This window comes from Loxodonta africana, chromosome 6 (assembly GCF_030014295.1).
Source record: "Loxodonta africana isolate mLoxAfr1 chromosome 6, mLoxAfr1.hap2, whole genome shotgun sequence".
NCBI classification, from domain to species: Eukaryota; Metazoa; Chordata; class Mammalia; order Proboscidea; family Elephantidae; genus Loxodonta; species Loxodonta africana.
Window position 1 is genome coordinate 117,400,637 of NC_087347.1, and position 13,109 is coordinate 117,413,745.

Consider the following 13,109-nt stretch of genomic DNA (forward strand, 5'->3'; position numbering starts at 1 on the left):
GCGGGGAGGGGGATGGATGAGGTGGAGAGAGTGCTCCTTGGCCTGGGGAGCTCTGCTGGGGTTAGGGCTTTGTTATGCACAGTGGGTTGGGAGTGTACACTCAACTTTCATATATCTGGTGTCACTCCTGTTTGGTTCTGGAGATACATGCAGAGTCACTCCTGCTTAGCTGCACCAGATGGTGTGGATTTCAACTTGGGATGCTGCTGCTTCCCTCAGTATGTCCATGCTGTGCAGATTCATCTAGCAGGACACCAGTGACCTGTAATTCCCCATTTCCACTGCTTTTTTTTTTTTTTTAATTTTTATTGTGCTTTAAGCGAAAGTTTACAAATCAGGTCAGTCTCTCACACAAAAACTTATATACACCTTGCTACGTGTTCCCAATTGCTCTCCCCCTAATGAGAGTGCCCGCTTCCTCCCTCCAATCTCTCTTTTCATGCCCATTTTGCCAACTTCTAACCCCCTCTACCCTCTCATTTCCCCTCCAGGCAGGAGATGCCAACATAGTCTCAACTGTCCACCTGATCCAAGAAGCTCATTGCTCATTAACATCCTTCTCCAACCCATTGTCCAGTCCAATCCATCTGAAGAGTTGGCTTTGGGAATGGTTCCTGTCCTGGGCCAACAGAAGGTCTGGGGGCCATGACCACCAGGGTTCTTCTAGCCTCAGTCAGACCATAAAGTCTGGTCTTTTTACGAGAATTTGGGGTCTGCATCCCACTGCTCTCCTGCTTCCTCAGGGCTTCTCTGTTGTATTCCCTGTGAGGGCAGTCATCAGTTGTAGCCAGGCACTATCTAGTTCATTTCCACTGTTTTTCAATTGTCTCCCCTCTTAGTCCGGTTCTTCAGCTTTGTCCTTTGATGCTTAGGGTTTCTAGATTGTCATATATATCCGATATTGTTTTTTCGGGTCTTTACTATAGGGTCGCTACGAGTCAGAATTGACTCAATGGCACTGGGTTTTGGGGGTTGTTGTGAAAGAGACAACACAAAGTGTCTGACTACTCCTCTCTCTCAAGGTAGTTTTAATTTGCATTTCTCTTTATTACGATGGAGGGTGAGCATCTTTTCATGTACTTCAAAGCCCTTTATATTTCCTTTTCTGTAAATTGTCTTGATCATTTGCTGTCCCCATTTTTCTAATGAGTTATGATTCTTCCTGATTTATAGGACAATTTTACCTATTAAGGACATTTGCTCTTTGTGATTTCAGTTGCAAACATTTTTCCCAATATTTCATTTTTGTGATTTTTATCAGAGATTTGTGTTTTTATTTCTGCATAATTTAATTCATCAATCTTTCCTTTAATGGCTTTTGGGTATTATTGAAAACCGTTCACTAATCTTAAATTATAAATCTCCTAAGGTTCCAAAATTTCTTTTAGTACTTCTTTGGTTTTTAGTTTAACATTTAAATCCGAGATCTACTTGGAGTTAATCCTCGTATGCATGTAACTGATGGTAAATACTCCTGAGTCCCCATTTTATTTCCTTTCAGTCTTATTCTGCACATGTCTGGCTCTTGGGTCCTTCATGTTCTCTTCTATGGCTTCTTAAGCAGTTCTAGTTCACAGGCTACTGTGACTTCCTTGTGCTTAAACTCATGGGCATGTGAGATATTCAGTCATGTCCTCCTTTCAGAGAAATTCTCTATTTCCCAAGACCACTTCCTGGTTCTCCCTGGACTTCCTCCCCATCCTACCTGGTTAGGAGTCCAGAAAAATGTTCCAGAATATTGTTCTTTACGTGAGGCCCTGGGAGAGGTGGTTTGTCTCCATATCTTTGCAGACTCTAAATGGTCAGCCTTTCTGCCCAGCCTTACCCCCCGACCCCCCAGCCCCACCCCATGTCTCTGTAAGGCAGTTTTACCTGGGTTATCACCACCAGTTTAAATTCAGTCAAAAGAACGAGTAAAACGTCTTTCTCTTCTCTCAAAGCCTTTTATAATCTTGAATTTCCAATGGCACCCTAGTGGCAAAGTGGTGAAGAACGCAGCTGTTAACCAAAAGGTCAGCAGTTCAAATTCACCAGATGCTTCTTAGAAACCCTATGGGGCAGTTCTACTTTGTTCTATAGGGTCATTATGAGTCAGAATCAACTCAACAGCAACGGGCTTTTTTTTTTTTTAAATGAGAAATCTATATAACTGGACGACACCCTATATCATGTTGTTAGGTGCCATCAAGTCAGTTCTCACTCATAATGACCCTAAGTACAACAGAACGAAACACTGCCCAGTCCTGCATCATCCTCACAATTGTTATTATCCTTGAGACCATTGTTGTAGCCACTGTATCAATCCATCTCACTGAGCATCTTTCTTTTTTGCTGACCCTCTACTTTATCAAGCAGGGTGTCCTTCTCCAGGGACCAGTCCCTCCTGATGACATGTCCAAAGTATGTAAGACAAAGTCTTGCCATCCTTGCTGCTAAGGAGCATTCTGGCTGTACTTCTTCCAAGACAGATTTGTTCATTCTTCAGAAAGTCCATGGTATATTCAGTATTCTTCACCAACACCATAATTCAAAGGCATCAATTCTTCTTTAGTCTTCCTTCCTCACTGTCCAGCTTTCACATGCATACGAGGTGACTGAAAATACCATGGCTTGGGTCAGGAGCACCTTACTCCTGAAAGTGATATCTTTGCTTTTCAACATTTTAAAGAGGTCTTTTGCAGCAGATTTACCCAATGCAATGCATCTTTTGATTTCTTGGCTGCTGTTTCCATGGGCATTGATTGATTGTGAATCCAAGTAAAATGAAATCCTTGACAACATCAATCATTTCTCCGTTTACCATGATGTTGCTTATTGGTCCAGTAGTGAGGATTCTTGTTTTCTTTATGTTGAGATGTAATCCATACTGAAGGCTGTGGTCTTTGATCTTCATCAGCAAGTGCTTCAAGTCCTCCTTCAGCATGCAAGGTTGTGTCATCTGCATATTGCAGAATGTTAATGAGTCTCCCTCCAATCGTGATGTCTCCTTCTTCATATAGCCCAGCTTCTTGGATTATTTGCTCCACATACACATTGAATAAGTATGAGGAAAGGATACAACCCTGACACACACCTTTCCTGATTTTAAACCATGCATATGCCCTTGTCCTGTACTAATGACTACCTCTTGGTCTATGTGCAGGTTCTGCTTGAGCCCAAGTAAGTGTTCTGGCAATTCCCATTCTTCGCAATGTTATCCATAATTTATTATGATCTACATAGCTGAATGCCTTTGCACAGTCAATAAAACACAGGTAACCACCGTTCTGGTATTCTGTGTTTTCAGCCAGGATACATGTGACATCAGCAATGACAGCCCTCATTCATTCCATGTCCTCTTCTGAATCCAGCTTGAATTTCTGGCCGTTCCCTGTTGATGTACTGCTGCAACCACTGTTTAATGATCTTGAGCAAAATTTTACTTGCATGTGATATTGTTTGATAATTTCCTTATTCAGTTGGATCACCTTTCTTTGGAATGGGCACAACTATGAATCTCTCCCAGTTGGTCAAGTAGCTGTCTTCCAGATTTTTTGGCATAGGTTAGTGCTTTCAGTGCTGCAGCCATTTGCCGGAACATCTCTATTGGTATTCTGTCAGTTCCTGGAGCCTAGTTTTTCACCCAATGCCTTCAGTGTAGCTGGGACTTCTTCCTTCAGTACCTTCAGTTCTTGATCATATGTTACCTCTTGAAATTGTTGAATGTCAACCAGTTATTTTTGGTACAGCGACTCTGTTTATCCCTTCCATATTCTTTTGCTATTTCCTGTACTGTTTAATATTTCCCCCATAGAAACCTTTCAATATTGCAACTTGAGGCTTGAATTTTCTCTTTAGTTCTTTCCACTTGAGAAATGTCAAGCGTGTTCTTCCCTTTTGGTTTCCCAACTCTAGGTGTTTGCACATTATAATACTTTGTCTTCTCAAGCCCCCCTTTGAAATCTTTTGCTCACCTCTTTTACTTCATCATTTCTTCCTTTCACTTTAGCTACTCTACATTCAAGAGGAAGTTTCAGAGACTCTTCAGTCACCTATTTTGGTCTTTTCTTTCCTGTCTTTTTAATGACCTTTTTGCCTTTTTTATGCATGATGTCCTTGATGTCACTCCACAACTTTGGTCGTCAGTCATCACTGTTTAATAAGTCAAATTTATTCTTGAGATGGTCTCTAAATGCAGATGGACTATACTCAAGGTCATACATTGGCTCTTGTGGACTTGTTTTAATTTTCTTCAACTTGAGCTTGCATATGAGCAATCAGTGGTCTTCTCCACAGTTGGCTCCTGGCCTTGTTCTAATGATATTGAGCTTTTCCATTGTCTCTTTCCACAGATGTAGTCAGTTTGATTCCTGTGTATTCCATCTTGCAAAGTTCACGTGTATAGTCAGCATTTATGTTGGTGAAAAAAGGGCATTTGCAGTGAAGAAGCCATTGGTCTTACAAAATTCTATCATGCAACCTCTGGCATCATTTCTATCACCAAGGCTGTATTTTCCAACTACTGTTCCTTCTTATTCCCACTTTCACATTCCAATCTCCTGTAATTATCAATGCATCTTGATTGCATGTTTGATCAATTTCAGACTGCAGAAGGTGGTAACAATCTTCAGTTTTCTCATCTTTGGCATTAGTGGTTGGTGCGCAAGAGTAATATTAACTGGTCTTTGTAGGCATATGGATATTACCCCGTCACTGACAGCATTGTGCTTCAGGATAGATCTTGAAATGTTCTTTTTGATGATGAATGCAACACCATTCCTCTTCAATTTGTCATTCCCGGCATACTACCATATGATTGTTTGATTCACAAGGGCTAATACGAGTTCATTTCAGCTCACTAACACCTAGGCTATCTATGTTTATGCACTCCATTTCATTTCTGATGACTTCCAATTTTCCTAGATTCCTACTTCGTACCTTCCAATCGTATTATTAACGGATGTTTGCAGATGTTCTCATTTTGAACATAGTCCTTAGAAATCAAACAATGTCCCCTTCCCCTCTAGACTTGGGCTTTATCTTCCAGACAAGTCACCTTTCAGGACTTTCTAACAGTGTTAGAAAATCCATCCTTCCAAAGTTGCAGTTATAGAAAAGAATGACATGAAATTGCATGTTTTAATGTAAATCTAAAGTGCTTACCACCTCCCACTTGAAGTTTTAGGCAGTTCAATTCTTTACTTTTCCACAGTACCCAAAGCAGCAATTCTCAAAGGAGAGGAGCGGCCCAAACCAAAGGATATCCGCCTACACGCACCTGCCGGGAATCAAGAGTCTAAGGAGCCCTGGCTGGTGGAATGTATTAGATCCCTCAGTTGTGCTGGGCAGAAACCAGGCTGAAACCATTCACGTCTATGTCTGAGTTTTAATGTTAAATATTGCTATTTGTCAAAAAAAAAAAATTTATTGATACAAAATAAAACAGCTCCCCATGACACACATCAAAAGCTATCTTTGATGATGCAGCATGAAGCCAAAAAAAAATTGTTGCAGTTGGCTCTTTGCCATACAGTAATACAGAATTGACAGCATGAAGCCCAGGTGTTGGGATCAAATTCCAACTCCCCCACTTTCTAGTTGTGTGACCTTGGGCAAATTATTGAACCTCTCTGGCTGGCTCTCAGGCTCCCCATCTGTAAAATGGGATGACCAGGTGACTTCCTTGTAGAGTTGTTGTAGATGGTAAATAGCTAGTACACACTGCGGCCCTTAGAATAGTGCCTGGCATATAGGAAAGCACTCAGTATGCTTGTGGTGAGCTTCCGTCAAGTTGGTTCTGACCTTACGTATAACAGAACAAAACGTTCCCCTTAATATGCCATCTTCTTGATTGTTGGTATGAGTCCATTATTGCAGCTGTTTAAGTAAGCTTAGCTATTATTTGAATTGAGTATCAAACTTCCAGCTATAAGAAGACAAATGGCAATCTGACAATCTGAGACACCTTAATTTGGTGACAGGGAGTCCCTGGGTGGCACAAATAGTTAAGCACTTGACTACTAACCAAAAAAGTTGGTAGCCTGAATCCACCCAGAGGTGTCTTGGAAGAAAGGCCTGGTGATCTGCTTACAAAATTTCACAGCCTTGAAAACTGTGTGGCACAGTTCTACTCTGCAGCACATGGTAACCATGAGTGAGAATCGACTTGACAGTAAGTGGTTTGGTTTAGATGACTTTAAAACAGTCCTACAGTCTTGCAGAGTGGCTTCCTTCTGTGGCCAAACAGTGCATGGTATTGAATGCCAGCTTTGTGGTGACCACTTTCTAAGCACAAAACTTCCGTGACAAAAAAAACTGAACTGGGTACTCTGCCAACCAGGCCTCCTTCACCCAAACTCAGTGGGCCCTTCAAACCTGGGAAAGATCAGGGCTACTTCAGAAGGGAATTTGGTCTTTCAGAATATTCCTCGATTTGATATACATGTATTTGAGACCCACAGCTCTGTCATCACTTACATATTAATAATAGAGATACAATCTAGAAACTCAGTTGTGGTCCTCCCTGGCATTACAGAGTCTGAACCAAAATATATATATATATGTATGTGTGTGTGTATACACACACTAATAACTGGAAAGGTCTGTGGTAGTGCACGGTGTGAACTCTGGCTTAAAAAACTAGACTTTGATTTTAACAGCTGTTTATTCTTTGGTACAGTAGCTGATACTGGCACCCAGAATAGCTTGGGGAACAACTTTGGTGAAATGATGACTGTCTCCTTCACTACGTGTATATATATATAATATATATATATACATATATATATATATATATACTGTTTCTTGTGCTTTTCGGGGGGCTCCACAAAATACCCCAGAGCACCTCCCTGGCTTGTAGGAGGAGTGAGGAAACACTGTGAATTTGGGCTCAGAGAGACAGCTGACTTTGACCAGCGCATGCTAACCCAGCTCTTTTGGGTCTGTGTTGCAGGAATCATGTACCGCAAGTCATGTGCGTCGTCCGCGGCCTGCCTCATCGCCTCCGCCGGGTACCAGTCCTTCTGCTCCCCGGGGAAACTGAACTCAGTGTGCATCAGTTGCTGCAATACCCCACTCTGCAACGGGCCCCGGCCCAAGAAAAGGGGCAGTTCTGCCACGGCCCTGAGGCCAGAGCTCCCCACCACCATCCTGCTCCTCAAACTAGCCCACTCCTTGGTGCACTGCTGAAGCCGACGGAGACCCCCAGCCAGCCGCTCCTGCGTTGTTCTCCTGGCCCTCGCGCGCCCCCTCTGGCCATCCCTGTATTCTGGGGTAGGGAGGAGTCTGTGTCCTCTTTCTTTTTTGTTTCTTTGAGAATAATGAAAGAGCTCAGTGTCAAACATTTTTGTAAGCTCTGAATAAATTCAGTCTGACTGAGTTTTCAGTGTGTACATGAAGAAACAGGGTGGAGCAGAAGTTCACCCTCGACAGTGTAATCAAAGTCAAGGTCAGTCTGCCGGAATCTGCTCTCAGAAGACAGTAAGGTAGACACCACCTGCCTTTTCCAAGTCCCCCAGCTTCCATTCCCGTCCCTGATGGGGGTCCGGTTCATTCTGTCACTGCTGCGTGCGGGTGCTTTTGCCTGTGAGCGGGGGAGGGCTGGTTACCACGCAGGGCTTCCTCACTTGACATTCACACTTCATGCTCCTGGAGACCATTCTCTGCAGTAGAATTGGCTTCTGCAGCGGCCTCCGCTGGTTGTGTCTCGGAGCTGGGCTCTAGCGAATTGAGACTCAACTGCGGGGGCTTAGGGTCAGCCTTAGCCTCACTCTGGAAAGTGGTTAAGAAAACCTTATTAGTTCTCCTAGCAGATGAGTGGCGCCACGAGGACGTGAAGATCAGCGGGCGGGCGGAGCGGGCGCTGTCGGCGGGGGCGCGCAGCCGCCTCTCGTGGTTGGCGTGCTGCAGTGTCAGGTGACAGCGCAGCACCTGGACGAAGACGCTGCGGAACTGCTGCGAGGACACGTTGTACAGCAGCGGGTTGACCACCGAGCTGAGGTAGAAGAAGGTGTCTGCAAAGGGCAGCAGGATCATGTACGCCCGGAAGTAGGCCTTGGTCCAGTCCTGCTTGGGTTTGGCCGCAGCCAGGATCCTGCGAATCTGGTTTGGCATCCAGCACACGGCTAACGTCACCACGATCAGCCCTGAGCAGGGAAGAGGGAGAGAGAGAGGAATGGCATGAGAACCAAAAGAGAAAGGAAAAAAAAAAAAAAAAAATTTAGTCCCTCGGTTCTGTGCTTACTGGCCAGGAAATAGTACCAATTTCTCAATGTTGTGCTTGACTGCTTCTTTTGCCACTAGCAAAAAAAAAAAGAAATTTAACACTATTTCTAGACCCGGGCAGTTGCCTGTGTTAAAGACCATTAAATGCTTTAGACAGTTTATTTATACCTGTTGATGCCTGTTAATTTCAAGAATGTTCTCACTGATGTTTGTGTATCCACCAAGCATTTTATTGGTCCATAAATCTGGTTTTATCTTTTTGTCTTAAAGAAATATATACAGGCTAGCCATATTAAACAGTATTTGTAGAATGTCTGCATAAAGAAGGCCTGATGCTATTTTCGAGTCAAAGGGAAGTACTGCCCTTTGGTGACAACGAGGTGCGTTTAATTGCACTGATGCTTCGTTGAGTTTCAGGGGAAGCAAGATCAGGAATAGCCTGTCACAGAGAATGCTTTTTGGACACACATGTGCTGGGCGGGTCCACCTGTATTTATGATGTGTGTATCTGCAATGGCACCTGCTTCTTTTCACATGCTTTTAGATAGACCATCTCTTCCACCCTTGTGGGGAAAAAAAAATTATCCAAAAGCAATTTGGAAAATATAAAACTTCCTTCAACTTGGTCTTAGGTTTCAGTCAGTAATGTGTTTACTCCCTTCCCAGCACAGAGCCACAGGGTCAGCAGCCCAGAAAAACAGCAGACCCTAGACAAGAGAGTACAGCCGAAATGCTCCTTACAACTGAGGATGGTGAGACTTCGCCTTGCTTACTTTGGACACGTCATCAGGAAAGACCAACGGCTAGAAAAAGACATGGTGTTTGGTAATGTAGAGGGTGAGTGAGAATGAGGGAAACCCTCCAGGAGATGGATTGACATGGTGGCTGCAACAATGAGCTCAGCCATTTGTGAGGATGCTGCAAGACTGAGCAACGTTTTGTTCTGTTATACAGTGAAAGCCAGAACCTGTGTAAGATGGAAACCTGTCAGAGAAGGAAAATTTAAATATTTTTCACCAAAATGAATGGTAGAAAAGTGTTAAAACTATACACTCAAAGACAGGAAACTTGCACGACTCAGAAAACCAAGACAGTCCCCTCAAGTTCCAGCTTTCACAGGCTTCACTTTATACATGAAGTTGCCATGAATTGGAGCCGACTCAGTAGCACCTAACGACGAAGAGAGGAGAAACCCTTCTGTAGCCTCCCTCTGCACAGCAAATTTGACTGCATGTACATTCGTTCGCATTCCAGCTTACACGATCGTCACTTTTTTGATGAACTTCTGACAGAGAAAAAGATGTTACGAAGGCCACAGCAACAACTGATCCCTCAGGGGCCCTGACTACAGTAACAGAACAGCAAGGAGGGAAGATGAGGGACCTGCTGAGCATTTGCTCCCGCCCTGTGGGGAGCCAAAATGTAAGCTCCCCTTTGGAAAATTTAGAAAGGGTCCCTCTGCCCCCATCAACCTTGCATAATACAACATTCACGTTTTCAAACCTGATTTTCTCAGAAGCCACAGGGAAGCAATTGTTGGCAATGATCCCTTCCTGCCTCTAATCGATGGTAAATATTTCATTGATAAATGCTCCAGGGGAAACAGCCATGTTTAGGCGTCCAGGGTTGGCACTCCAGCACCCACTCGCCTGCGCATCCCTGGACCAGGGTGGAGGGGCCCTGGGCATGTGCTCTGGCACCAAAAGAGCCCAGCTCCTCCAACAACAAATCCTTAACAAATCCTAGCCGTCAGCAAGAAGGGCCTCAGAAATGCACCTCAGGCCAAGCTTGAAGTTCAAACCAATGCGCTTATTCCTCTGCTTTGAATTTGCTGCCCTGAGAACCTTTAGTAAATCTAAAAATAAAATCGGCCATGTAACATATTGATCTGATGAAAAGGTAAAAAATCACTTTAAGTCAAGAGTGTATTCTGAATCACCTAGTTATAGCTGCTGGATGGGAACATAAATCAACCTTTTACTGCCTTTTTTTTTTAAATAAAAGCTTGCATAGGAAATAGGGATTTTTTTTTTTCCACTGTTTTGAGCAGAGCTGGTGCTTCCAGGCACCTGTGCTATTCCAAGTTTGTCCTTAAATTACTGCTCCTCATTTCCATCCCGTGCAGCTCTGACTGAGAGGTTCATCTCATTAATTGTGAAGGAGCTGGGACACTTAACCATACTGAGGGAAGCCACTCATCTTCACAAGGTTGCAGAGAACAAGTACAGCCATCCTCATCTGATGACTTATTTCTCAGAATATGGAAAGGGAACACGCAGCTTTAGATATGTGCTGTGATACGCTGTGGGAGACTGTACTTCAGGCAGTGAAAACCTAGAGAGGTGATGAGAACTGGCTTGTACTTGCCACAGGCTGAACACAGCACAGCCATTAAGGCCGGGGGAGGCAAGGCAATGAGAAAAGAAGGCTGAGTTGTGGGGCAAGGGGAGAGAATTGATCAAATTGCTTTTTTTTCCTGTCTTGTTTTTGCTTCTAGTTCTCTTGTTTACCCAACCGTTGTCCCTGGGTGGCCCAAAAGGTTTGCACTTGACTGCTACTCTAAAGGTTGGTAGTTTGAACCCACCCAGTAGCACTGTGGAAGAAAGGTGCTTCTTCTAATGCCTCCAGAAAGATCACAGCCAAGAAAACCTTCTGGAGCAATTTTATTCTGTAACACATGGGGTTGCCATGAGTCAGAATTGATGCAATGGCAGTGGTTTGGGTTATCGTTCTCTGTTAACCTCGCCCCCTTTGCCAGTCACCAGTTGTCCCTAACCAATCATTCCATCAAAAGAAGTGGTGTTCAGTAAAAGTTAAGATCCAGCATCCCGGTAGGAGGCAAGGCATGGGTGCAGACAAAGAGTTGAAGACTGTTTTGTACTTTGGGCCAGGATAGAATTCTTCCTGGAAGATTGAAATGAGCTAAAGTAAGTAAACGGGAGGTCGTTCAAGCCTGAACACATAGCAGAAGATGGGGAACCGGACCAGAGATGCTTCAAGGGTGAGGGAAAACAGAAAGCTCAACATGCTGGGTGTAGAAGTAGGTAGATAAGATAGCAGATACAAACAGAGAACAAAGTAGACAAGGACCTTGGTTAGAAATGGGCAGGGGTTAAAAAAAAAAAAACAAATGCATCTGACAGGTCTTGAGATACAACCAAGAAAAAATGCAGAATATCGATTGAGTTTTCCCTATGCCACTTTCTGTGCTAAGCACCCTCTGTTAATTTCTCATGCATTTTTCACTCCTGACAGCAACCTGGTGAGATTGGAACCACTACTGACTCATTTTACAGATGAGGAAGTTGAGGCTCAGAGAAGGTTAGTTGTCCAAATGGAAGAGCTAGCATACATGCTTGCTTGACTCCAAAATCCATGATCTGTATTTTTCCCCCCAAAGACCCAATATTTTCTATTTCTCCTCTTTTTCACTTTGAGAAATAGAAAATGCGAACAAGAAAGTAACCATTAACCATAACTCCACCACTTAAAAAGGGCGGAAAGCAGTGGTGCTCAATAGAAATAAAATGTAAGCCACATCCGTAATTTTGAGTAGCCACGTTAAAAAGGTAAAAAGAAACACTCAAACTATCCTCATTTCAACATGCAATCAATATAAAAATCGTTGGGATGTTTTACCTGTTTTTCATACCAAGTGTGTCTTTTACCCTTAGAGCATACCTCAGTTGGGACCTTTGGCCAGAGGCTACTGTATTGGACAGGAAAGACTGAAGTAATCATAGTCCTTCATCAAAGTAGCAAGCCCCCCTTTTTCCTCTCCTTGCCGCTCCCTAGACTGCCCCCTTTCAAGCCATGTGCCCAGAAAGCCATGTCAAAGCCACAAAGCTCCCACGTAGCCTGTATTTATCATCCTGTGATTTTGACAATCCAACCAAGGCTGATCCTGACCGCATTTCTGCGTATGGAGAGCGGGTTTATCTAGTCTTTTTGTATAAAGCCTTCCGTATAAGGCAGCTCCAAATTACTTAAAACTTAAATAATTCTAAAAGCATAAGGATACCTCTCTCATTCTAAACCTTGCCTAGCCATTTGGGAAATCCGCAGATTGGGCAAACTCTCTGGTTGTTTAGAAAATACTTCCTTCACCTCAACTGAAGGTGGAAAAAATGGTTGCTGACTTTCTACCTGTGCTTTGTCTTAGAAAAATGGCGAGGTGTGTGCCCAAGAGCAATCTAACAGAGGTTATCGTCTCAGGGGAGTAAAACTAGACCCCTTGTAAAATTTGTCATTTTATAATGACAAGAAATTGCTCATTTCTGCATTGAAAAAAAACTGTTCTTTATTTTAGATGTTGTTGCAGTGAATAAGGAAACCCTGGTGGCATAGTGGTTAAAGGCTATGGCTGCTAGCCAAAAGGTCTGCCGTTCAAATCCACCAGGCACTCCTTGGAAACCCTACGGGGCAGTTCTACTCTGTCCTATAGGGTCGCTGTGAGAGTCGGGATCACCCCAACAGCAGTGGGTGGGTGCTAAATAAGGAGTCTTTGGGTGGTGCGAATGGTTAATGCACTCAGCTGCTAGCGGAAAGGTTGTAGATTCAAGCCCACCCAGAGGCACCTCAAAAGAAAGGCCTGAGGATCTACTTCCAAAAAATCAGCCACTGAAAACCCTGTGGAGCACAGTTTGCTCTGACACGAGTGGGGTCGCCACGAGTCAGAGTCAACTCTATAGAAACAGGTTTGGATTGAGAATAAATCCCATGTCCAAAGGCAACTTTTTATTCTGGCGGCTTACAATTGGTTCAGCTCTCGATTCAGCTACCCTGTAGCTGAGACAAAGCTTTAAAGTCTTATTCACGCCTTAATAGAGTGCATTAAAGATTTGACTGAATTTATGTTTGGCTGCAATCAATCTGGGCTTGTATATTACATTTGGAAAAATCTATAA

General features: G+C 43.5%; 2 protein-coding genes across 2 annotated transcripts in view; one reads left to right on the forward strand and one right to left on the reverse strand.

Moving 5' to 3' along the window:
• Positions 1 to 7,167, forward strand: part of LYPD1 (LY6/PLAUR domain containing 1) — a 47,715-nt gene extending 40,548 nt beyond the window's left edge. The window contains exon 4 of the mRNA XM_003406029.4: positions 6,932 to 7,167. Within this exon, the coding sequence (XP_003406077.2) occupies positions 6,932 to 7,167 (236 nt within the window). The remainder of the gene's footprint in view (positions 1 to 6,931) is intronic.
• Positions 6,785 to 13,109, reverse strand: part of GPR39 (G protein-coupled receptor 39) — a 255,556-nt gene continuing 249,231 nt past the window's right edge. The window contains exon 2 of the mRNA XM_023543023.2: positions 6,785 to 8,123. Within this exon, the coding sequence (XP_023398791.1) occupies positions 7,612 to 8,123 (512 nt within the window). The 3' untranslated portion in view covers positions 6,785 to 7,611. The remainder of the gene's footprint in view (positions 8,124 to 13,109) is intronic.